The sequence below is a fragment of the Rana temporaria genome, chromosome 12 (genome assembly GCF_905171775.1).
Source record: "Rana temporaria chromosome 12, aRanTem1.1, whole genome shotgun sequence".
NCBI classification, from domain to species: domain Eukaryota; kingdom Metazoa; phylum Chordata; class Amphibia; order Anura; family Ranidae; genus Rana; species Rana temporaria.
Window position 1 is genome coordinate 139,628,054 of NC_053500.1, and position 26,921 is coordinate 139,654,974.

The 26,921-nt window shown below is 49.9% G+C and overlaps 1 protein-coding gene across 1 annotated transcript in view; it reads right to left on the reverse strand.

Annotated features, from left to right (window-relative positions):
* Window positions 1-26,921, reverse strand: part of TTYH2 (tweety family member 2) — a 72,499-nt gene that overhangs the window by 41,192 nt on the left and 4,386 nt on the right. Inside the window, exons 2-3 of the mRNA XM_040330984.1 lie at window positions 13,419-13,591; window positions 5,567-5,678 (exon numbers count right to left, since the gene is read on the reverse strand). Coding sequence (XP_040186918.1) covers window positions 5,567-5,678; window positions 13,419-13,591 — 285 coding nt within the window. The remainder of the gene's footprint in view (window positions 1-5,566; window positions 5,679-13,418; window positions 13,592-26,921) is intronic.

A 26,921-nucleotide genomic window follows, 5' to 3' on the forward strand; every position in this document is an offset into this window, starting at 1 on the left:
AATGGGACGCCTGCCTTTACAGTGTAAAGGCAGGCGTCCCAATACTTTTGGTAATTATATATATATATATATATATATATATATATATATATATATATATATATATATATATATATATATATATATATATATATATATATATATAAAACTCTTACATATATATACTGTATGTATATATATATATATATATAAATAAAACTTTTCATCCTCTAATGGGGCTTTTTGTCTTTTCCCCGGATCATCTGCTGCAAGATTACCAGTATGAACAGCTGAACTTAATGGACTTTTTCAAGCAACAAATTGATGTAACTTTATCTCTGCGCGGAATCCTGCCGAGCTGCGAGCGCACGGACACAAACTCACTGACTTCTCTTTCTTTTTAATAAGCGATGACGGCCTTTCGCTGCCATTTATTCTGGACCAAAAAGGAGCGGGGCTGAGCAGCTCTTTCCTCCCGATTTCATCTTATATAAGGGAGGGGGAGGGCCGGGCGCAGGAGAAATGAACAGCTGCTTTAACAAACGCTGCAACGGCTTTTCATGACTGTAAGATTTGCTTAATAGTCACGTTTGTTGCGATTTTCACACTGGAGTGGGATTGATGTGCCATATTTCCATTACTATATTACACAGATTTGTACATCTCCCTGTAATGAAGTTCTGCATTTCAGTCGGAGGCGTCTGCATGAAGTGTTTTGATTTCTATAAGTAAAACCCAAAATGGTAGACCTGGACTAAGGGAAAACCACTGTGCAGCACTACTAAGTATGGAGCAGAGGCAGCATGACCAAACATCCACACTACGTATGGGATTAAGAACTGGAAACAGAAGAGAGAGGATGGGGGAGCAAGAGAAAGGGAGGAAAGTGGGAGGGGGGGGGGGAGAGAAAGACCAGGGGGAGAACAAGGGCGAGAAGAACAAGGGCGAGAGGAACAAGGGCGAGAGGAACAAGGGCGAGAGGAACAAGGGCGAGAGGAACAAGGGCGAGAGGAACAAGGGCGAGAGGAACAAGGGCGAGAGGAACAAGGGCGAGAAGAACAAGGACGAAAAAGATGTGGACAAAAAGGATGAGGCGAAGGAGAAGAACAGAGAAGGCGGAGAAGAGTGGAGAAAGAGAAGAAAGAAAGAGGAGAAGAAGAAAGAGGAGGTGAAGGAGAAGAAGAGAAGAATAAAGGGAAAAAGGAATGGAGAAGGCAGAGGAGAAGAGCAGAGAAGGCGGAGGGTAAAAGTGGAGAAGGCAGGGGAGAAGAACCGAGAAGGAAAAGAACAGAGAAGAACAAAACATCATAGGAGAAGAAATAGAGAAGGCGAGGGAGAAGAAGAGGAGCGAAGGCGGTGGGAGAAGAAGAGGAGCGGAGAAGGCGAGGGAGAAGAAGAGGAGCGGAGAAGGCGAGGGAGAAGAAGAGGAGCGGAGAAGGCGAGGGAGAAGAAGAGGAGCGGAGAAGGCGAGGGAGAAGAAGAGGAGCGGAGAAGGCGAGGGAGAAGAAGAGGAGCGGAGAAGGCGAGGGAGAAGAAGAGGAGCGGAGAAGGCGAGGGAGAAGAAGAGGAGCGGAGAAGGCGAGGGAGAAGAAGAGGAGCGGAGAAGGCGAGGGAGAAGAAGAGGAGCGGAGAAGGCGAGGGAGAAGAAGAGGAGCGGAGAAGGCGAGGGAGAAGAAGAGGAGCGGAGAAGGCGAGGGAGAAGAAGAGGAGCGGAGAAGGCGAGGGAGAAGAAGAGGAGCGGAGAAGGCGAGGGAGAAGAAGAGGAGCGGAGAAGGCGAGGGAGAAGGCGAGGGAGAAGAAGAGAAGCGGAGAAGGCGAGCGAGAAGAAGAGAAGGCGAGCGAGAAGAAGAGAAGGCGAGCGAGAAGAAGAGAAGGCGTGGGAGAAGGCGAGGGAGAAGGCGAGGGAGAAGGCGAGGGAGAAGGCGAGGGAGAAGGCGAGGGAGAAGGCGAGGGAGAAGGCGAGGGAGAAGGCGAGGGAGAAGGCGAGGGAGAAGAAGAGAAGGCGAGGGAGAAGGCGAGGGAGAAGGCGAGGGAGAAGAAAAGGAGCGGAGAAGGCGAAGGGAGAAGAAGAGGAGATGAGGCGAAGGGAGAAGAAGAGGAGCGGATGAGGCGAGGGAGAAGAAGAGGAGCGGATGAGGCGAGGGAGAAGAAGAGGAGCGGAGAAGGCGAGGGAGAAGGCGAGGGAGAAGAAGAGAAGCGGAGAAGGCGAGCGAGAAGAAGAGAAGGCGAGCGAGAAGAAGAGAAGGCGAGGGAGAAGGCGAGGGAGAAGAAGAGAAGGCGAGGGAGAAGGCGAGGGAGAAGGCGAGGGAGAAGAAGAGGAGCGGAGAAGGCGAGGGAGAAGAAGAGAAGGCGAGGGAGAAGGTGAGGGAGAAGGCGAGGGAGAAGAAAAGGAGCGGAGAAGGCGAAGGGAGAAGAAGAGGAGCAGATGAGGCGAAGGGAGAAGAAGAGGAGCGGATGAGGCGAGGGAGAAGAAGAGGAGCGGATGAGGCGAGGGAGAAGAAGAGGAGCGGATGAGGCGAGGGAGAAGAAGAAGAGCGGATGAGGCGAGGGAGAAGAAGAGGAGCGGAGAAGGCGAGGGAGAAGAAGAGGAGCGGAGAAGGCGAGGGAGAAGAAGAGGAGCGAAGAAGGCGAGGGAGAAGAAGAGCGGAGAAGGCGAGGGAGAAGAAGAGGAGCGGAGAAGGCGAGGGAGAAGAAGAGGAGCGGAGAAGGCGAGGGAGAAGAAGAGGAGCGGAGAAGGCGAGGGAGAAGAAGAGGAGCGGAGAAGGCGAGGGAGAAGAAGAGGAGCGGAGAAGGCGAGGGAGAAGAAGAGGAGCGGAGAAGGCAAGGGAGAAGGCGAGGGAGAAGAAGAGAAGCGGAGAAGGCGAGCGAGAAGAAGAGAAGGCGAGCGAGAAGAAGAGAAGGCGAGGGAGAAGGCGAGGGAGAAGAAGAGAAGGCGAGGGAGAAGGCGAGGGAGAAGGCGAGGGAGAAGAAGAGGAGCGGAGAAGGCGAGGGAGAAGGCGAGGGAGAAGAAGAGAAGGCGAGGGAGAAGGCGAGGGAGAAGAAAAGGAGCGGAGAAGGCGAAGGGAGAAGAAGAGGAGCAGATGAGGCGAAGGGAGAAGAAGAGGAGCGGATGAGGCGAGGGAGAAGAAGAGGAGCGGATGAGGCGAGGGAGAAGAAGAGGAGCGGATGAGGCGAGGGAGAAGAAGAGGAGCGGATGAGGCGAGGGAGAAGAAGAGGAGCGGATGAGGCGAGGGAGAAGAAGAGGAGCGAAGAAGGCGAGGGAGAAGGAGCGGAGAAGAAGGAGCGGAGAAGAAGGAGCGGAGAAGGCGAGGGAGAAGAGGAGCGGAGAAGGCGAGGGAGAAGAGGAGCGGAGAAGGCGAGAGCGGAGAAGAAGAGCGAAGAAAGCGAAGGAGAAATAGAGCGAAGAAGGCGAGGGAGAAGAAGGCGAGGGAGAAGAAGAGCAGAGAAGAAGAGCGGAGAAGGCAAGGTAGAAGAAGAGCGGAGATGGTGAGGGAGAAGAACCAAGAAGGAGGTGGGGAAGAACAGAGAATAGAGGAGCGGAGAAGGCGAGGGAGAAGAAGAGGAGCGGAGAAGGTGAGGGAGAAGGCGAGGGAGAAGAAGAGGAGCGGAGAAGGCGAGGGAGAAGAAGAGAAGGCGAGGGAGAAGGCGAGGGAGAAGAAGAGAAGGCGAGGGAGAAGGCGAGGGAGAAGAAGAGGAGCGGAGAAGGCGAGGGAGAAGAAGAGAAGGCGAGGGAGAAGAAGAGAAGGCGAGGGAGAAGGCGAGGGAGAAGAAGAGAAGGCGAGGGAGAAGGCGAGGGAGAAGGCGAGGGAGAAGGCGAGGGAGAAGAAGAGGAGCGGAGAAGGCGAAGGGAGAAGAAGAGGAGCAGATGAGGCGGAGGCGAAGGGAGAAGAAGAGGAGCGGATGAGGCGAGGGAGAAGAAGAGGAGCGGATGAGGCGAGGGAGAAGAAGAGGAGCGGATGAGGCGAGGGAGAAGAAGAGGAGCGGATGAGGCGAGGGAGAAGAAGAGGAGCGGATGAGGCGAGGGAGAAGGAGTGGAGAAGAAGGAGCGGAGAAGAAGGAGCGGAGAAGGCGAGGGAGAAGAGGAGCGGAGAAGGCGAGAGCGGAGAAGAAGAGCGAAGAAAGCGAAGGAGAAATAGAGCGAAGAAGGCGAGGGAGAAGAAGGCGAGGGAGAAGAGCAGAGAAGAGCGGAGAAGAAGAGCGGAGAAGGCAAGGTAGAAGAAGAGTGGAGAAGGTGAGGGAGAAGAACCAAGAAGGAGGTGGGGAAGAACAGAGAATAGAGGAGGGGGAAGGAGAAGAACAAAGGACATCATAGGAAAAGAAAAAAGAAGAAAGCATATAAGAAGAGCCCAGAAAGCGGGGGAGAAGAGTGGAGAAGATGAATAGAGCAGGGGAAGGAAAAAGAAGGCGGGGGGGAGGAAAAGGAGAAGAAACGGAGGGGGGTAGGAATGGCGAAGAAAAAGAAGAAGGTAGAGGAGAAGGAGAAGAGGAGCAACAATGGAGAGAAGAACAGAGGAGGCAAAGTAGAAGAATGAAGAAGATCTGAGATCAGAGAAGAGGAAGAAGAATAGAGAAGAAGAATAGAGAAGGAGAAAGAGAAGGAGAAAGAGAAGGAGTATGGAGAAGGAGAAAGGGAATAAAAGGAGAAGAATGGAGAAGGACAAGAACAATTGAGCAGGAGAAAGGAAAAAAGAACAGAGAAGGAGAAAAAGGGAGGAGAAGGTGAAGAAGAGAGGAGAAGAAGAAGAAGAGAGTATAAGAGAGGTTGGAGGTTAGAGGGATATAGGGGAGAAAGTGTGACAGAGAGAAAGGAGAGGGCTGATAGGGACCGCTTTATTGCCTAAAACAACTGATCTCTTATGCCCTTTATATTATCTCTTACCCCTGATAATGCCCCTGGACACAACTTTCATCATCTCTAAAAGAGGAGATCGGGATAATGGTAATAGTACTGAAGACATGACTGTTAGCAAATATGGCATCCTATGAGTTTGGTGACTGAGGGCCAAATTTATAAAGCAGTGAATGTGACTTTCACCAAACACTCTCTGGCGGTGACTCAATCACTGTCCTTTAAAACACATGGACCAGGAAGATTCACCTTCAGAATGTCGGATTCACTGCTCAATATGACCCCCAAGTGTCCATTCCTATAGCTTCCCGTTGGGTCCCTCATTTTCTGGTCGGCCAATAGCTGCCTTCAGTGCTCCTCAATAATACTTTTGTTGCCGGCAGCTGTCCCGGGTCTGTTTTACGGTTTGGCACATCTTCCAGCCAGTTGCCGTATTTTCCTCGGAGGCTTCTCTCGGAGACAGATGGCTCTGAATAGACGGAATGGCCCCTTTTCCCAACAGAGCCGTCGAGCTCTCCATTAGTCACAGTCCAGAGGAATTTCACAGCAGCAAATTGGTGGAGATGCCCGGCGCGGCGCGCTCTAAGCGGGTATAAAACAGCTGCCCCTGCCACTTCTATCTGTCACACAAAGAGGCCCACTGGAATGTTACAATGTGTCGCAGCAGATTGTTCCCCACCGGCGCCGATGGTGTACATACATCTGTTCAGCCACACCGCCGCTCCAAAGACCACTTACCAGATTGTCCACCCCAGCCAAGGTGTGATTGGCATCATCCAGGGAGTAGGTCAGCTGGTAGATACCATCATTGGTCTCGCTGTTCCCATAAAAACCGACACCCACCGCGGCACTGAAAAGCAGAAAAAAAAAGGGCGTCTGTTTCTATTGCTTTTTGTTTTTAGTCAGCCCTGCTCTGCCCTGTAAAGGACTTTACCTGCAAGCCTGATTTCAGGTGTATATGGGGCAACATCTGGTGTGTATGGGGCAATAATATATTTGCAGTATTTTCCATTATGAGGGGTTGCCACCATCCCTGTGCTGAGTTCTTGTGTCTGGACACCCACACTGTGCCCCTTATGAGGGGTTCCCACCATCCAGTAGTGTATTTAGGTTTTGTGCTGACCTAGGCCTGACTAAACTTGTACACCCCCTAATTTAAATATGACCCACCCCTTTCTGGTTAAGATCCGCCCTGAAATTTTTGAGTGAGGACACTAGTTCTGAGGGCCTGGGGGGCAATGGATTCCCTTAATTTGCATAGATTTACCCTCACTTCCTGTTTGGCTATGGGGCAGGAAGTGAAAGAAAATCTCTGCAATGGGACAGGGATGGTAAAAAAGAAACTGACATGGGCTATAACCCTCCCTTACTCTATCCAAAATGAAAAAAAAAAAAAGAAGTGTTGCCTATAGTTCTACTTTAAAGCATACATTTCTGATATTTTTATGGAGAGGACTAAGAAGATATAACCATGGCAATGGTACAGCAGAAAACATATAGCACAGTGAGGAAGGTTTGTGGTCCAGGATGATAGGACAGTCAAAATTAGAAGCAGCGCTAGATTAATTTGCCTCTTATCCCAGTCCGCCTCATAAGACTGGTGCAAGCCAGCGGGGACTCTTTCCGTGCTGCCCGCCTGCAAAGTGCTGCCCTAGGCCTGGGCCTTGTTGGACTAGGCCAGTATACAGCATTGCCACCATCCCTGTGCCGAATTCCCCGGTCGGTACACCTGTTGTGCCCATTATGAGGGGGTTCCCACTATCCCTGTAGCGAGTTCCCAGGTTTGTACACCTGCTGTGCCCATTATGAGGGGTTCCCACCATCCCTGTAGCGAGTTCCCAGGTCTGTACACCTGCTGTGCCCATTATGAGGGGTTCCCACCATTCCTGTGCCAAGTTCCCGGGTCTGTACACCTGCTGTGCCCACCATCCCTGTTCGAAACGTTCTATGAATGGAATGCACTGGAAGATTTAGGTGTCAGACCAGATCTACATAAGAGGGGAGCTCTGCCAGGTGGTGGTGGCTGTCCACCAATCAGCATCTATTATTTGTGTCTGTTTATAAGGCATACAGGAGCCATCATATGTTAACAAAAAGGAAGAAGAGAAGAGACGAATAAAGAAGAGAGAAGAAGGAAGAAGAGGAGAAGAAGAGAAGGAAGAAGAGGAGAAGAAGAAGAGAAGGAAGAAGAGGAGAAGGAAAAGAAAGAAATAAAGAAAATAAGACGAAGAGAAGAGAGAAGAAGAAGAGAAGAGAAGAGAGGAGAAGAAGAGAGGAGGAGAAGAGAGGAGGAGAAGAGAGGAGGAGAAGAGAGGAGGAGAAGAGAGGAGGAGAAGAGAGGAGGAGAAGAGAGGAGGAGAAGAGAGGAGGAGAAGAGAGGAGGAGAAGAGAGAAGAAAAAGAAGAAAGAAGAAAGAAGAAGAAAGAAGAAAGAAGAAGAAGAAGAAAAGAGAAGAGGAAGACGACGACGACGAAAAGAAGAGAGAAGAAAAGAAGAGAAGAAGAAAAGAAGAAAAGAAGAAAAGAAGAAGAGAAGAAGAGAAGAAGAGAAGAAGAGAAGAAGAAAAGAAGAAAAGAAGAGAAGAAGAAGAGAAGAGAAGAAGAAAAGAAGAAAAGAAGAAGAGAAGAAGAAGAAGAGAAGAAGAAGAAGAGAAGAAGAAGAAGAGAAGGAGAAGAAGAGAGGAGGAGAAGAAGAAGAGGGGAGAAGAAGAGAAGAGAAGAAGAGAGGAGGAGAAGAGAGGAGAAGAAGAAGAGAAGAAGAAGAGAAGAAGAAGAGAAGAAGAAGAAGAGAGGAAGAGAGAAGAAGAAGAGAAGAATAAGAAGAAGAAGAAGAGAGGAAGAGAGAAGAAGAAGAGAAGAAGAAGAAGAAGAAGAAGAAGAAGAAGAAGAAGAAGAAGATTAGAATAAGAAAGAAGAACAGAAGAAGAAGAGAAGAAGAAGAAAGAAGAACAGAAGAAGAAGAACAGAAGAAGAAGAAAGAAGAAGCGGCTTAATAGCACAGCCCAAATCTGGCCTAATTGTCACATATGATGCCATCTCTGCCCCGGCACTGGGGCCCCCGGGGGCTACATCCTGCACATAGAAGGGGCTCTGTACATGTCTGCAGTCGGTGTAATTAGCGGATATCAGGGATTCAGGGGCAATGTAGCTTCACTAACCTCCTCCGACAGATCTGGAGTGGAAGACTTACCTCCAGGGTCGCCCTGAGCCAACTCAGCCATACTGTGGGGGGGAGGGGGCACATGGCCAGCCCCCCCCCCCACATATGGAGCCTTTCACAATGTCCAGAAGAAGATTTTGAATTGAAGGGGCCAAAATGATGGGAAATGGTAATGGATCCCGCAGGAGGCGATGTCCACGGGGCCATCCAGGAAAAGATTTTAAAAATCTCTGAAAATTATTTTATTAAAAAGGCGATTGTTTATGACACGCAGTACTTTAGCAAACAAAATTCTTTTTAAATACAGTGTGCTATAAATGATGATGTCATAGCGGCTTCTGTCCGCGGTCCCCGAATTTCAGGGTCTTCAGCCCAATTTTAATACAGTGAAAACACATAATGCTATTTTAAGAAGAAGAAGAAAAAAAAAAAAAAGAAGCGCGATGGCGAGGTTGTTATATAACCGGATCCCTCTGACAGCCCAATTCTCCGCTCGTCGCTGAACCCCGCGCTCCTCGCTCCCGCTGATCCCCCGCCCCTCATCATTAAGTGACATCAATCATCGGCTGAAATCGTTGGTCTCAGCAGCAAGCGGCATTAGTAATAAACCAAGATATCAATATCTCACCGGCGGGATAATACATCTCACGGAAAACATTAATTGGCGATGCGTCAATAACGCCGCGTGCCGCCGCCGCGCTCCCGCTAATCCCCGTAGAGGAGCGTTTCTGGGTAAAGCATTCTTTTCTTTTTGTATTTTATTCCCCCTTTTTCTCTCTCTCTCTTTTAAATAGTAAATACACAGGATCTCACAAAAGTAAGTACACCCCTCACATTTTTGTGTATCTTTTAATGTGACAACACTGAAGAAATGACACTTTGCTACAATGTAAAGTAGTGAGTGTACAGCTTGTAAAAATTTGGGTTTACAACCACTTTAAGTGGTTAATAAGAGCTGCAGTTTTACAAATGTCCACTAGTCTCCATTGGAAGCCTATGTGACGGTGACAACCCAGGAGTTCAATTGAGAGCCAGGGACAGAGTGTTGTCACCCTGTAACAGGAAGTGCCTGAACAAGACTTTCCTGGCAGGATCACCAAGGATTCCTTTTAATGAAAGCTGCAGATTTACAAATGTCTACTTGTAGTCTCTCCATCTGAAGCCAGTGTTGACCGTGAAAACCCAGGAGACCAACTGGGAAATAGGGACAGAGTGTTGTCACCCTGAAACAGGAAGTGCCCAATGGCGGTCAACCCGTCTCTTACCTTCCATCTGTTCCGGCATTGCAGCCCCAGAAAGATATTTCAGCATCTGCAGTCACATGGCAGACAGGTGAGGATATCGCAGATAATATTAATGTGAGAGTGCGTGCTTCGCAGGATGCCAAGTCACAGCTATTGTGTAAAATTAGCAGATGGGAAAATGACTCCGGGGGAGGGGGGGGGATACAGAATGAGGGATTGTAGCATTTTATTTCTTTGGATTGTGTTACATTTAAGGCATAGACTTAAATATAAACGCATAAAATAAAAAAACACACACATGTAAGCAGGCATTTTGTATGCAATGCAGGGGTGCGCTACGTACAGAGTGCAGCGTTCAGGGGTGCAGCGTTCAGGAGTGCAGAGCTCAGGGGGTGCGCCACGTACAGAGAGAAGAGCTCAGGGGTGCGCCGCGTACAGAGAGCAGAGCTCAGGGGTGCGCCGCGTACAGAGAGCAGAGCTCAGGGGTGCGCCACGTACAGAGAGCAGAGCTCAGGGGTGCACCACGTACAGAGAGCAGAGCTCAGGGGTGCGCCACGTACAGAGAGCAGAGCTCAGGGGTGCGCCGCGTACAGAGAGCAGAGCTCAGGGGTGCGCCGCGTACAGAGAGCAGAGCTCAGGGGTGCGCCGCGTACAGAGAGCAGAGCTCAGGGGTGCGCCGCGTACAGAGAGCAGAGCTCAGGGGTGCGCCGCGTACAGAGAGCAGAGCTCAGGGGTGCGCCGCGTGCAGAGAGCACAGCTCAGGGGTGCGCCGCGTGCAGAGAGCAGAGCTCAGGGGTGCGCCGCGTACAGAGAGCAGAGCTCAGGGGTGCGCCACGTACAGAGAGCAGAGCTCAGGGGTGCGCCACGTACAGAGAGCAGAGCTCAGGGGTGCGCCACGTACAGAGAGCAGAGCTCAGGGGTGCGCCACATACAGAGAGCAGCGCTCAGGGGTGCGCCACGTACAGAGAGCAGCGCTCAGGGGTGCGCCACGTACAGAGTGCAGCGCTCAGGGGTGCGCCACGTACAGAGTGCAGCGCTCAGGGGTGCGCCACGTACAGAGTGCAGCGCTCAGGGGTGCGCCACGTACAGAGAGCAGAGCTCAGGGGTGCGCCACGTACAGAGAGCAGAGCTCAGGGGTGCGCCACACGCACAGAGAGCAGAGCTCAGGGGTGCGCCACGTACAGAGAGCAGAGCTCAGGGGTGCGCCATGTACAGAGAGAAGAGCTCAGGGGTGCGCTACGTACAGAGAGCAGAGCTCAGGAGTGTGCTACGTACAGAGTGCAGGGTTCAGCTCTTTCACAGGGTGATGCCCCATCCAACACTGCACCTCCATCTTCCTTTGCCCCCGATCTGTGTGGAGGGCAGGCAGGGACAACACAAATCCCCCTCCCTATCTTCTCACGGTGCCCCAACTCACATGATACCACAGTGCCCAGGGCAGTGAGGTGGCACTGATGGGCAACGATGAGGCGGCACTGATGGGCACTGATAGGCGGCACTGGTATGTGGCACTGGTGGGTACTTATGGGTGGCACAGATGGGCACTGATACTGATTGCATTGCTGGGCATCATTTGTTTTATATTTTTGACAGTCAGTGCCCATGTTGCCAGTCAGTGCCCGTTTGTGGGCACCGATTGGCATCTATTGTGAATATTTTTTAATATGTGGATGGCCATGGGGTACATACCTGGCCATCCACATGTTGCCCCCTTCCCTGGTGGTCCAGTGTGGGCATCCGTGGGGGGCTGCGCTGATAAACAATCAGCGTACACCCCCCCCCCCCCCCGTGTCAGGAGAGCCGCCGATCGGAGGCTCTTTACCGAGATAGGTGTAGCAGTGTGTCAGAGTGACACGCCGCACCACCGATCGCCGCGATGCGCGCCCCCACGGGCGCGCGGCGGCTGTTATCCTGCTGGACAACATCAATAGACGTCCAGTCAGGATAACAGAACCACTTCCTGGACGTCAATCTGCTATTGACCGGGCAGGAAGTGGTTAATGGGTCACATGACCACGTTGAGGCGTCTGTGAGGTTTCGGGTTGATCGCGTTGGGAGCGGAGAGGCCCTTTAATACGGAGCAAGCCGGTGACATTTCCCTATTTAGCAGCCCCAGCCGGGAATCTTCCACCCACAGAACCAACAGCCGGTGGTGATTAGTAAATGTGGCCGTGTGACAGCCGTAGCCTGCGCCCCCTCGCCGCGCCCCTCGACCTGTCATTTCCCTCTGCACATCCCCCGACCCATCCGGATTACAGACACAATCCCCACGCTAAGCCCTCGCAGAGAGCAAAATCTAATCAAAAAGAATCGTGGTCCCCGGCCAGAATTCCCCCGGCTCAGCCGGCCGAGAGATTGAACGATGGCGGGGAGGGGGGGGGGGCGGAGCGTCCAAGGAGAGCGCAAAAAAAAAAAAAAAAAAAAAAGGGTGACGTACCCAGAGAAAACACAGCAACTCCTTAATGTATTATACATATACCTCTGCGTGCCAAGCTGTCCGAGATTAAAATGGTCCAAGCAGGTGTACAGACCCGGGAACTCAGCACAGGGATGGTGGGAACTCCTCATAATGGGCACAGCAGGTGTACAGACCCGGGAACTCAGCACAGGGATGGTGGGAACTCCTCATAATGGGCACAGCAGGTGTACAGACCCGGGAACTCAGCACAGGGATGGTGGAACCCCTCATAATGGGCACAGCAGGTGTACAGACCCGGGAACTCAGCACAGGGATGGTGGGAACCCCTCATAATGGGCACAGCGGGTGTACAGACCCGGGAACTCAGCATAGGGATGGTGGGAACCCTTCATAATGGGCACAACAGGTGTACAGACCCGGGAACTCAGCACAGGGATCGTGGGAACCCCTCATAATGGGCACAGCGGGTGTACAGACCCGGGAACTCAGCACAGGGATGGTGGGAACCCTTCATAATGGGCACAGTAGGTGTACAGACCCGGGAACTCAGCACAGGGATGGTGGGACCCCCTAAAAGGGCACAGCAGGTGTACAGACCCGGGAACTCAGCACAGGGATGGTGGAACCCCTCATAATGGGCACAGCAGGTGTACAGACCCGGGAACTCAGCACAGGGATGGTGGAACCCCTCATAATGGGCACAGCAGGTGTACAGACACGGGAACTCAGCACAGGGATGGTGGGAACCCCTCATAATGGGCACAGTAGGTGTACAGACCCGGGAACTCAGCACAGGGATGGTGGAACCCCTCATAATGGGCACAGCAGGTGTACAGACCCGGGAACTCAGCACAGGGATGGTGGAACCCCTCATAATGGGCACAGCGGGTGTACAGACCCGGGAACTCAGCATAGGGATGGTGGGAACCCTTCATAATGGGCACAGCAGGTGTACAGACCCGGGAACTCAGCACAGGGATGGTGGGAACCCCTCATAATGGGCACAGCGGGTGTACAGACCCGGGAACTCAGCACAGGGATGGTGGGAACCCTTCATAATGGGCACAGTAGGTGTACAGACTCGGGAACTCAGCACAGGGATGGTGGGACCCCCTAAAAGGGCACAGCAGGTGTACAGACCCGGGAACTCAGCACAGGGATGGTGGGAACCCCTCATAATGGGCACAGCAGGTGTACAGATTTGGGAATTCAGCACAGGGATGGTGGGAACCCCTAAAAGGGCACAGCAGGTGTACAGACCTGGGAACTCAGCACAGGGATGGTGGGAACCCCTCATAATGGGCACAGCAGGTGTACAGACCCGGGAACTCAGCACAGGGATGGTGGGAACCCCTCATAATGGGCACAGCAGGTGTACAGACCCGGGAACTCAGCACAGGGATGGTGGGAACCCCTCATAATGGGCACAGCAGGTGTACAGACCCGGGAACTCAGCACAGGGATGGTGGGAACCCCTCATAATGGGCACAGCAGGTGTACAGACCCGGGAACTCAGCACAGGGATGGTGGGAACCCCTCATAATGGGCACAGCAGGTGTACAGACCCGGGAACTCAGCACAGGGATGGTGGGAACCCCTCATAATGGGCACAGCGGGTGTACAGACCCAGGAACTCAGCACAAGGATGGTGGGAACCCATCATAATGGGCACAGCAAGTGGGAGTATCTGATTGGTCGCACAGACAGCTCCCCCTTCAGTCGTGGTGGGGGGGGGTAGATTTGGGTGAAAGGAAATGGTTGCACTCACCAGCACAGCAGACCCGACACGGTGGCGGTCCAGGTGATGCAGCACGCTTGCGGCCTCTTGGTTTCCACCGTTTCATCTTTCTTGCAGCAGCAGAAGCAGAGGAGATAGATGCTGATGAAGAGGAGGTTGAGGAAGGCGCAGGCGGCGATGACCAGAGCCCAGAACAACAGCGTCTGCGGAGAGAGAGATCAATGAGCTTCTTGTTACCAATGGCACCTTCTTAAAGAGGACCTGTCACTGCCCAGTAATACTTGAACCTCCTGGCTGAAATGACAGGCGCCGTGATTGGACGCCTATCAGGCGTCCAATCATAGCAAAGGACGAGAGGGCGGGAGAAGACATTGGGTTGGGGAAGAAATGGAGGACACCGCTCACCGCCGTCCACCCGAGACAAGGGTTGATGGAGGGCACAGTGGCGGCTACGTTTGATGGCCACAGTGGCGGCTACGTTTGATGGCCACAGTGAGGATGCAATTGATGGGTGTTTTTTTCAGAATTTGTGCCCCCCCAAAAATGTTGATGGGCACAGTGGCTGCGTTTTAAGGGGCACAGTGGCAGCATTTGAGGGGGCACAGTGGCAGCGTTTTAAGGGGCACAGTGGCTGCGTTTTGAGGGGCACAGTGGCTGCGTTTTGAGGGGCACAGTGGCAGCGTTTTGAGGGGCACAGTGGCAGCGTTTTGAGGGGCACAGTGGCAGCGTTTTGAGGGGCACAGTGGCAGCGTTTTGAGGGGCACAGTGAGGATGCAATTGATGGGTGCTTTTTTTCAGAATTTGCACCCCCCCCTCCACAAAAAAAATTGAGCACCAGCCGCCACTTCCTGACAGAGGCTCTTTCCCTGATAAAGGAATTTGGGCCGGAGTTTGGCTTTAGGTTGGATTCTGCACACGACTCGGTTCTTTTAAGGTGAAGCGGACCAAATAAAAATGCTGATGTCAGTGTCTGCGCGCCAATAACCGCGTCCCGGGCTCCCCGTCTCTCATATTCCCGGACTGGAGCAGCCTATGTGGAAGGATTTGGTCGCGTGACCTCGCGCTCCAGCCCCCCCCCCCCTCGTGACACAATATATCCAAACCTTGTGATGTCTGTGGGAATGAGGAGAGGGCGGCGGGCCCATCACACATATAGGCCTTTATGTTCTGGAAGAACCCCGCCCCCACCCGCATTCATTTCCTGATCTCATTGCTTCCTCCGCTCTGTTCCTAATAATATTCCGGCGTTTTTCTTGGTGCAGGAAACCCCCCCTCCCCCCCCTCGCAATTCGGGAGATTGACAGGAAGATAACCACACACATCAAACATCATCACACGCCGGATTTCACCCCCCTAAACCTCCTAATTTATCCTCAAAGGAAGAAAACAATCCAGTGATGTGATATTTCGGGAGAGGTAATCAATGAGACATTGTCCGCTAATTTCCTAATTCCCGCGCCCGAAAAAAAAAGGACGATTTGTTTCATTAGCATAAAGCAACTGTCATTTTTTGAAAATGAAATCTTATTTTCAACTTTGTATCAATTGTTGCATCTCATTACTGACAATCTCCTGCCGCCTCTTCCTGCCTCCATTCCATCCAGTGACGGCCGCGCGGCGTTTCCCGGGGCGGCTTTCTGGTTGGTGACCGCAGTGGGCCGCGTCGGTGTCATGAGCGTTTGCGTGGGAACTGCCACTTCTAGTCTCTACTGGAAGCCTGGGTGACGACGCAGGAGCACCACTGAGAGAGCGTTGTCACCGTAATAGGATGGCAGGATCGCCGGGCATGGGCATCCGCCAAAAAAAATGTTGGGGGGGAGGGGGCGCTTCCGCAGTGGCGATACACATTTAACCCTTTCTTCAAACGCTAGCAGGGGTTAAAAGCGCCCCGCTAGCGGCCGAATAGCGCAGCTAAAACGATGGTAAAGCGGCGCGTTTTAGCAGCGCTTTACCGATAACGCGGCCAGTTGGCAGTGTGAAATAGCTCTTGAGATAATTCAGCTTCACTCCATGCCCATATAAATATAGCCTAGAGAATGCACAGACCCCCCTTCAGCACAGACCCCCCCTTCAGCACAGACCCCCCCTTCAGCACAGACCCCTCCATTCAGCACAGACCCCTCCATTCAGCACAGATGGACCCCCATTCAGCACAAACCCCCCCTTTAGCACAGACGGACCTCCCCCCCCCCCCATACAGTACCTCAGATCAGCCATCAGCACGGCCAGGTCACAGCAGGCCGTGTACACAAACACTGGAGGGGGAGGGGGCTTCACTCTGCTCGCTGTGTCTGTGCGACACCCGGCCCGGGACCGCTCAGACAGCCCACGGCCGCGAGACTCTTCAACACCTTCTCGATTTTCCAGGGGGGGGGGGTCAATTGCCCCCCCTTGCCCTATGGAGCGGACGCCCATGTCACTGGGCAGCCGTTTCATGAAAGCAGCATGAAATCTCTATTAGCTTTACCACTTGCCAACCACCCGCAGTATATATATATATATACACACACACATCATTACTTAACCAGTTAGCCCCGGACCATTATGCAGCTAAAAGACCAGGCCCCTTTCTGCGATTCGGCACTGCGTCGCTTTAACCGACAATTGCGCGGTCGTGTGACGTGGTTCCCAAACAAAATTGATGCCCTTTTTCCCCCCACAAATACAGTTTTCTTTTGGTGGTATTTGATCACCTCTGCAGGTTTTTATTTTTTGCGCTATAAACAAAAATAGAGCTATAATAAATATCCCCCAAATATATATATATATATAAAAAAAACGCAATAAGTGTTTATTGATTGGTTTGCGCAAAAGTTATAGCGTTTACAAAATAGGCGATAGTTTTATGGCATTTTTATTAATATATTTTAATTTTTTTACTAGCAATGTTGGCGATCTGCGATTTTTATCGTGACTGCGACATTATGTCGGACACATCAGACACTTTTGACACTAATATGGGACCATTTTTACAGCGATCAGTGCTACAAAAATGCACCGATTACTGTGAAAATGACACTGGCAGTGAAGGGGTTAACCACTAGGGGGCGCTGAAGGTGGGGTTTCCTAGGAAGTGATTACTACTGTAGGGGGGTGTGGCCTGGCGTGTGACGCCACTGATTGTCGTTCCCTATGACAGGAAACAGACGATCAGTGACACTCACATTAGGAAGAACGGGAAAATGTTTGTTTACACTCACCTCTCCCTGTTCTTCAGCTCCTGTGACCCGATCGCGGGACACCGGCGGGCGCGGTCACGGAGCTTTGGACCAGGTCGTGAGCGACCCACGGCTGGGTTCTTAAAGGGGGCCAGTACGCCCTTGTGCCCAGCTGTGCCATTCTGTCGACGTATATCGTCGTGCGGCGGTCCTCAAGTGGTTAAAGGGTAAATGAGAGATCTGGGGTCTCTCCATAAAGAGGACCTGTCATCTTTTTCTATTACGAGTGACGTAAAAGAAAAAAAAAGCAATCCAAACAAATAAATAAAAACATAATAATAAAAGCGACAGTGTAAAAATAGAAAATTAAATAAATAAGAAAAAAAAATAAAAAAGTAAAGTGCCCTCTCCCTCCGCGCTCGGGCACAAAAGCGAACACATACGTAAGTCGCACACGCATATGTAAACAGTGTTCAATTCACACACGGGAGGTATCGTTGTGCTCATTAGAGCGAGAGCAATCTATTTACTTGGCGCAACATCATCTTTCACGTTATACAAAAAAAAAAAAAAACGTGGTTAAAAAAATAATGCCTGAACAAAGATGGTGCCGTCCTTCTGGAGAGAAAAGCAGATGAGGCCATTGTCGGGGGTGGGGGCTGTGATCTCTGTGGAAGGTAATAAAATCCTGGAAGAGTCACGCTGGCATTACTGAGTATTCTGCAACAATATATCCAGTGATGAGAGGGACACTTTATTGAATATGGATGGGATGCTATTTTTGGGGTCGGCCAGTCAGCAAGAAGTAAACAATGCGGATCAGATATCGGATCCTGGATCTGGCGCTAGTTCTCTCGCAGTCAGCGGTTGATTAGGCGCCGGGGGGTTTAGGTTTTGGGTAAAGTCCGGCGTTTATAATAGAGATGTATATTGGTATATATACCTCTCCGCACACAGCGGGGGATGGAAACCTATGGATCCATCTGAATTATTAATCCGCCTCAGCGAAGTCTGATCCTTTGGATGATAGGAGAGATGAAAAATAATATTGTCCCAGGAAGAAAGGCCATTCATTAGTAATGTGACCCCCCCCCCCCCCACATCTGTACATTATTATTATTATTTATATTATTATTTTTATATTTGAATTATTGTTATAGATATTATTTACATTATATTTCAATAATTGTTACTTACATTACTTATATTAATAGTGTTTACTTTATTATTTACATTATATTTAAATTGTTACATTATATTTATAATTATTACTTGTATTTACATTTAAATATTGTTATTTACACTATTATCATTTATTCGATTATTATTACTTACATTATTTATATTAATAGTATTTACATTATTTATATTTACATTATATTTCAATAATTGTTACTTACATTATTTATATTATTTATATTAATAGTATTTACATTAAATTTAAAATGTTACGTAATTATATTTATATTATTTACATTTATAATTATTACTTATGTTTACATTTAAATATTGTTATTTACACTATTATCATTTGATTATTATTATTACTTACATTATCTATATTAATAGTATTTACATTATTCATATTTACATTATATTTCAATAATTGTTACTTTATTTCTATTAATAGTATTTACTTTATTTACATAATTAATATTATTTACATTATATTTAAATTGTTACATTATTTTTATATTATTTACATTTATAATTATTACTTGCATTTACATTTAAATACTGTTATTTAAACTATCATTTATTTGGTTATTAATTATGATTACTTACATTATCTATATTAATAGTATTTACATTATATTTCAATAATTGTTACTTGATTTCTATTAATAGTATTTACTTTATTTTTTACATTATTATTATTTACATTATATTTAAATTGTTACATTATATTATTTACATTTATAATTACTTGTATTTACATTTAAATACTGTTATTTACACTATTATCCTTTATTCGGTTATTATTACTCACATTATTTTTATTAATAGTATTTACATTATATTTAAATTGTTACATTATATTTATATTATTTACATTTATAATTATTACATTTAAATACTGTTATTTACACCATTATCATTTTTTCGGTTCTTATTACTTGCATTATTTATATTAATAGCATTTACATTATATTTAAATTGTTATTGTTGTTATCATTTATTTGGTTATTATGATTACTTACATTATCTATATTAATAGTATTTACATTATTTATTTTTACATTATATTTCAATAATTGTTACTTTATTTCTATTAATAGTATTTACATTATTATTATTTACATTATATTAAAATTGTTACATTATATTATTTACATTTATAATTATTACTTGTATTTACATTAAAATACTGTTATTTACACTATTATCATTTGGTTATTATTTTTACTTACATTATTATTTATATTATTATTGTTTTTAAATTATTAGTTATATTATAAGAACTCTACACTCAGAAGGGAGTACTGAGCTTTAAATTGATATTAAAGTTGTGTTCTTTTTCTTGTTTAAAAATAACATGTTATACTTTTGCTGCTCTGTGTAATGGTTTTGCACAGAGCAGCCCCGATCCTCCTCTTCTCGGGTCCCTTGCCGACACTCCTGGCCCCTCCCTCCTGCTAAGTGCCCCCCATACCAAGCAGCTTGCTATGGGGGGCACCCGAGCTGAGCCACTGTGTCCATTCAGACACAGAGTCGCAGCCCGGCCTCGTCCCCTCTCTCTACTCATTGGCTCACTGGTTTTGATTGACAGCATCCAGACCCCCATCAGAGTTCCCCCTTACATCTGGTGTCCCCCATCAGAGTGCCCCCTTACATCCAGGCCCCCATCAGAGTTCCCCGTTACATCCAGGGCCCCATCAGAGTTCCCCCTTACATCCAGGGCCCCATCAGAGTTCCCCCTTACATCCAGGGCCCCATCAGAGTTTCCCCTTACATCTGGTGTCCCCCATCAGAGTGCCCCCTTACATCCAGGCCCCCATCAGAGTTCCCCGTTACATCCAGGCCCCCATCAGAGTTCCCCCTTACATCCAGGGCCCCATCAGAGTTCCCCCTTACATCCAGGGCCCCATCAGAGTTCCACCTTACATCCAGGGCCCCATCAGAGTTCCACCTTACATCCAGGCCCCCATCAGAGTTCCCCCTTACATCCAGGGCCCCATCAGAGTTCCCCCTTACATCCAGGGCCCCATCAGAGTTCCACCTTACATCCAGGCCCCCATCAGAGTTCCCCCTGACATCCAGGCCCCCATCAGAGAGCCCCCTTACATCCAGGCCCCTATCAGAGTTTCCCCTTACATCTGGTGTCCCCCATCAGAGTGACCCCTTACATCCAGGTCCCCCCCATCAGAGAGCCCCCTTACATCGAGGCCCCCATCAGAGCGCCCCCTTACATCGAGGCCCCCATCAGAGCGCCCCTTTACATCAGGTGTCCCCATCAGTGTCTCCCCTTACATCCAGTCCCCCATCAGAGTTCCTCCTTATACCCGGGCCCCCATCAGAGTGGCCCCTTACATCCCAGCCCCTTCTCCAGATCTGGCCCTGCTGCTCATGTAACCAGGCTGTGCTTTTCATCTTAGGCCTCTAGATGGCGCCAGGGGAACTCCTATCAGTAGCTGAATCCGGAGTTCCCCCTTAGCATGCAGAAGCATTGCCTTATATTATTGATATCTCGGAAATCCAAAGTCGTGATACTGCGAGAGCGCGCAGCGCATGCACGGCCCGCTGAGATACACCAGCAAGGGGTCCCTGGAAGTGACTGCTAATCGTTAGCAACTGTGATCAAAGCAGATAAGTCTCTGCAGAGGTTTGAGGAGGAAGTGAGTTCCCCCTCCCCCATCCCCAGGATGACATCCCTCCACAACCGCCGCCACATGTTCTTCTTCCCAACACTTCCTGTTTTCTGAGTCAAAATTACCAAAATGTTTCTTCCTCTCCCCATGTGATATCCATCAGCCTTGCACAGTTGTACCGTCTCCTCTCCTGGACTGAAACGGCTTCCTCTGATTTCACTGCACACTGCGAGCTTCTCGCCATGTGCATCAGAAGCTGCAGAAAGTCAGATTTCCTGGCTGGGGGACGTCCAGCATCATCTAGCACTTTTCTCCTCAGCCCGACTGCCCTGCCCCTTTCATTCATTGGATTTCAGTTCTTTCATCATGTGTGAAGAAACCCCCCCCCAAAAAAAAAATTGAGCACCAATCTGCATGCTTACCCCCAAGCATAAATCCCTTCTCCCTATATATATATATACACACACACGAAAAATAAAAAAAAGATCACCCCTCTCAGCACAAATTCTCTACCCCTACACATCTTTCCAACCCCCCTCCCCCCACAAAAAACACCCCTCCCAGTACAAACCCCCCCCCCCCCCCGCAAAAACCAGCACAAATTCTCTACCCCTCCCAGTACAAATCCCCCCCCCCCCTACACACAAAGGAACGTTATGGGGAACACAAGGTCTCATTACATGGGGGGGGACACTTTATGGGGCACAACAGTGCACTTTATGGGGCACAGTAGGACACATTACATGAGGGGGCACAAAAGTGCACATTACAGGGGGGGTGGCAAAGCAAGGCACGTTATGGGGAACACCAGGGCACATTACATGAGGGGGCAGCAGGGCACATCAGGGTACATTACATGGGACAGGAGGGCACATTATGGGGCACAGCCAGGCATATTACAAGGGGGCATAAGGGCACATTATTGGGCACACAGTAGGGCACATCACATGGAACATCATGGAGCTCATCAGGGGTGATGTCATGTACAAACACCGGGGGGTGGACGGGAGGGGCCACCGGGGAGCAACGTGTGCCGCACGTAGGGTGACCACATTTCTAAACTACCATTCAGGGACACCCTCCCTTCTCAAAAATCAGCTTGTGGTGTAACGAATCACAGCACAGTGATTGGACACAAGAGGCGGGATTTATGATTTCTCCAATCACAAGCAGGGGGCGGGGACTGTGCTCAGTAAATCGGTGATGTGGCGGCCTTTTTTGGGGGCATCAGATTGGCCCGGGTGGGGGGGGTGGCTGTGTCAGTTTCATTCCGGGACACTGTATTGTCCTGGAATGAATGTGCCCGGGACAGACCTGCAAAATGCTGGACACATGGTCACCCCAGCCGCACAGTGACAGTTATTATTACAGGCGCTTCCAGCGCTAGAATGCATGCTTGGAAGAGCCTCTCATGGGTGCCCCCCAATTAGCCTTGGGCAGTGCCCGATGGGTCAGTCCACCCCTGTGCATAGCTCACTCTTGTGAGAGTTTGTCAGGAAGGGAGGGGGTGAGTCATAAGAGAGCCAACAAGAGGTGCAGAGCTGGAGGTGTGCTTCTGTGTGTCTGTGTAAATCCAGGAAGTGAACAGGCAGCAGCTTCAGCTGCCCACAGTTAAAATGGCTGCAGCCAGACTCAGTGGAGGGAGATTTCTGCAGCCTATTTGGCAAGTACAGAATCACAGTCTATATAAAATAATATGCAGAGTGGTTGGAGGGAAGCTTCAGAATGGCAAAGATGTTTTTATTACAAATGATGTGAGCGGACTGCAGTTCCTCTTTAATTGTAGAGCCCAAAAAAATCTTATTTTTTCGTTGTTGTTGTTGTTTTGTACAGCGGGGAGCATCGGTCGGAGGAGACATTGTGTGAGGTCAGAGAAAAGAATGCAGCGATCGTCTGACAACCGGTGACGCGGTGAACAGGAACAACGTGTCACAGCAAAAAAAAAGCACAACGAAGGAAAAAAAGAATCAAAACTATTTGGCACAGTGAATGTAAAATTCTATGAATATATATATATATATATATATATATATATATATATATATATATATATATATATATATATATATATATCCACAATCACGCAATTGTCAGTTAAAGCATTGCAGTGCCGCAAATGGCCTGGCGAAGAAGGAAGGGGGGGTAAAACCTTCCAGAGCTGCCCTGGCTAGGATAGGTGTGCCGGCATTTGCGCACTCTGCACTCTGCACCTTGCAAAGGGTTAATATTCGCAGCACCAACAGGTCCCTTTTAAGTGAAAGCATTTGGCTGTAATTTGCACCGACATTATTAATTCATCACCTCTGATGGGAAACGCATCTGCATGTTAAAAACGTTGAAATAATTACCCCCCCCCCCCTGTCCTTCCATTGACCCCGGCCTGCTTTTAGAAGGGTGACCACAGCCAACCTCTATGGACCCCCCCCCCCCACCTTCCCCTTTGATGTGGCCTCTGGGAAAACTGGCCTGGGAAATGGGAAGTTAGAAGCCTCGCCATTGCAAAACGCGCGGTACCCTCTACCAACCAACAAGTGCCACCGTAAACCTGTGCCTTACCAGATCAAAACAAATCTCTCCACTGCACCGCTGGCGAGGCTGCATTTGATGGGCGCTGGCGAGGCTGTATTTGAGGGGGCGAGGCTGCATTTGATGTGCATGGAGGCGAGGTTGCATTAATGGGCGCAGGCGAGGCTGCATTTCATGGGCGCAGGCTGCATTTCATGGGCGCGGGCGAGGCTGCATTTCATGGGCGTGGGCGAGGCTGCATTTCATGGGCGCGGGGGAGGCTGCATTTCATGGGTGAGGCTGCATTTGATGGGCGCTGGCAACGTTTCATTTGATGGGCGAGGTTGCATTTGGTGGGCGAGGTTGCATTTGATGGGCGCGGGCGAGGTTGCATTTGATGGGTGCGGGCGAGGTTGCATTTGATGGGCAAGGTTGCAGTTGATGGGCGCGGGCGAGGCTGCATTTGATGGGCGCGGGCGAGGCTGCATTTCATGGGTGAGGCTGCATTTCATGGGCGCTGGAGAGGTTGCATTTGATGGGCGCGGGCGAGGTTGCATTGATTGGCGCAGGGGAGGCTGCATTTCATGGGCGTGGGGCGAGGCTGCATTTCATGGGCGCAGGGTGAGGCTGCATTTCATGGGCGCCGGCGAGGTTGCATTTGATGGGCGCCGCCGAGGCTGCAATTGATGGGCGCCGCCGAGGCTGCAATTGATGGGCGCCGCCGAGGCTGCAATTGATGGGTGCCGCCGAGGCTGCAATTGATGGGCGCCGCCGAGGCTGCATTTCATGGGCGCGGCCGAGGCTGCATTTCATGGGCCCCGCCGAGGCTGCAATTGATGGGTATTTCATTAAAAAGGAGGGGTTTAAAATTGACAGGGGAAAGGGGGTGGAGCCAAGGGGGCGGCAAAATTAGGTTTCGTCTAGGGTGTCAAAAATCCTTGCACCAACCCTGGCGGGCACATTCCCTGCGCGTCTCGTGTAGGGCAGCCCATTCATTTCAATGCGCAAGAAACATGGAAAGCAGGCCCCAGATTATTTTCCAAAGTCGTGCTGCACCATGCAGTTTAGCACATGTGGAATTGCGTGCGTTTGCCGATGTGGGGGAGGGGGGGGAACGCCTTTTAACAATTTAGGGTACTGCCACACATCTGCTAAAGGGCAACGCGTTTCTGTGCAAGCGAAAAAACTGAGACTTGTTCAAATGTATCCAACTCCGGAACAACAATGTAACATTCAATCATCTTTTTGATACATTTAATACAAAAGAAGGAAAACGCCTGCCGACCACAATCCCTTCGCAGTGACGCCATCACCCAGAGCCCTCCGGTCACCGCAGGGTTAAGCAAAGCACCCAAAACGCAGATGAAGCAGAAAACCCCGTGACACCCCCGCCCCAACCCATTACACACCACCTTGAGCTGCCGATTCTCATGGACAACAGGATAGATGAATAGTAAGGCCCCCCCCTCATTATACTCCATTATGATTGCTGAGCTGGTCACTTTGCACTTAAGACCTCCATTAGCCGAGCGTTATGTTAACTGCGCCGGGCAAAGCTTTTATCGAGGTGGCGTCTAAATACCCGTCCTTCTATAAAGCCGGTTTTAACACACGAGGTACCAGATACCGGCGGCGTGGTTGGGTTTTGGCAGTTGGACCTCAGCACAGGGATGGTGGGAACCCCTCATAATGGGCACAGCGGGTGTACAGACCCGGGAACTCAGCACAGGGGTGGTGGGAACCCCTCATAATGGGCACAGCGGGTGTACAGACCCGGGAACTCAGCACAGGGATGGTGGGAACCCCTCATAATGGGCACAGCGGGTGTACAGACCCGGGAACTCAGCACAGGGATGGTGGGAACCCCTCATAATGGGCACAGCGGGTGTACAGACCCGGGAACTCAGCACAGGGATGGTGGGAACTCCTCATAATGGGCACAGCCGGTGTACAGACCCGGGAACTCAGCACAGGGATGGTGGGAACTCCTCATAATGGGCAGAGCCGGTGTACAGACCCGGGAACTCAGCACAGGGATGGTGGGAACCCCTCATAATGGGCACAGCGGGTGTACAGACCTGGGAACTCAGCACAGGGATGGTGGGAACCCCTCATAATGGGCACAGCAGGTGTACAGACCGGGGAACTCAGCACAGGGATGGTGGGAACCCCTCATAATGGGCACAGCGGGTGTACAGACCCGGGAACTCAGCACAGGGATGGTGGGAACCCCTCATAATGGGCACAGCGGGTGTACAGACCCGGGAACTCAGCACAGGGGTGGTGGGAACCCCTCATAATGGGCACAGCGGGTGTACAGACCCGGGAACTCAGCACAGGGATGGTGGGAACCCCTCATAATGGGCACAGCGGGTGTACAGACCCGGGAATTCCGCACCCTGAGCTCTCAGTTTTGGGTGGACGGACCCGTTAAGCAGTAAGTCATATATACAGCTTCCTATGGAGTATATATTCCATGCTCACATGGAGGGACGGAGAGTGAAGAGTGATAAGCGTGTCGCAGTCGCACCTCGCTCTGATTCCCGTTACAAGGGAAGGATTTCACATTCATCCTCGGAGCGCTCTCCTGGAAATCTGCAGACGCCGAGGAGCCGGTTTCTTCGCTCGCTCCGGTATTGGTGACCTACATTCCCTGCAACACGTTATAAATAACTCGCACTTGTAATTCGGAGACTTGTTACCGCCAATAACTTCCATTATAAATAGAATAAAAAATGGGAATAAAACACTCCAATAATAACCATTTCAGCTCTTCTAGTGTATGGAGCTCCAGAATATGTTCAGCATCATGTCTGACAGTATACACTAATTTAAAAATTCTAAATGTCACATATTGCGGCTAACCAATCATTAGATGTGAAGGCTGCATTCCTTTTCTTTTTTTAAGCTCCCCCCCCCCCGTTTTCACCTGGTGATCCAGCTAGTAACACACCTCCTGTATTAGAGCCCAAAACTCTAGAGGAAGGAGCACAGGGGACACCTTTGGACAGGAGCATTGTCAGTCGGAGGGGGGGGGGGGTTGAGTTATATGGACTAGCCGAACTGCAGGTGACCAGTGGCAGCTGGTGCTCAAAACTTTTGGGGGGGTGCAAACAAACAATTGCAGCCACACTGTGCCCATCAAATGCAGCCACTGTGCCCATCAAATGCAGCCACTGTGCCCATCAAATGCAGCCACTGTGCCATGCCATCAATTGTGGCCACTGTGCCATCAATTGTGGCCACTGTGCCATGCCTTCAAATGCAGCCACTGTTCCATGCAACGCAGCCACTGTGCCATCATTTATCACCACTGTGCCCATCAATTGTCACCACTGTGCCATGCCAAACGCAGCCACTGTGCCATCAATTGTCGCCACTGTGCCATGCCAAACACAGCCACTGTGCCATCAAACACAGCCACTGTGCCATCAATTGCCACCACTGTGCCATCAATTATCACCACTGTGCCCATCAATTGTCACCACTGTGCCATGCCAAACGCAGCCACTGTGCCATCAATTGTCGCCACTGTGCCATGCAAAACACAGCCACTGTGCCATCAAACACAGCCACTGTGCCATCAAACACAGCCACTGTGCTATCAAACGTAGCCACTGTGCCATGCCATCAATTGTTACCACTGTGCCAACTTCAATTGTTGCCACTGTGCCCTTTAATTGTTGCCACTGTGCCCTTTAATTGTTGCCACTGTGCCCTTTAATTGTTGCCACTGTGCCCTTTAATTGTTGCCACTGTGCCCTTTAATTGTTGCCACTGTGCCCTTTAATTGTTGCCACTGTGCCCTTTAATTGTTGCCACTGTGCCCTTTAATTGTTGCCGATTGCACGCTCTCAGCGCGGTGACCTAGCTGTCAAGGACAGCACCTGATCTCAAGTTATGGTTGGGAACCAGTGAAACCAGTTCCAAATCACGTGACCACTATGACAGCCAATCACAGAGGTCATGTGATCTGGAAGACCTTCCCATACCCCAGGTATAAATAGTCCCTTAAAAAGGAACACTGGGGCTGGGAGAGAAGGGGTTAAGAAAATCGGTTT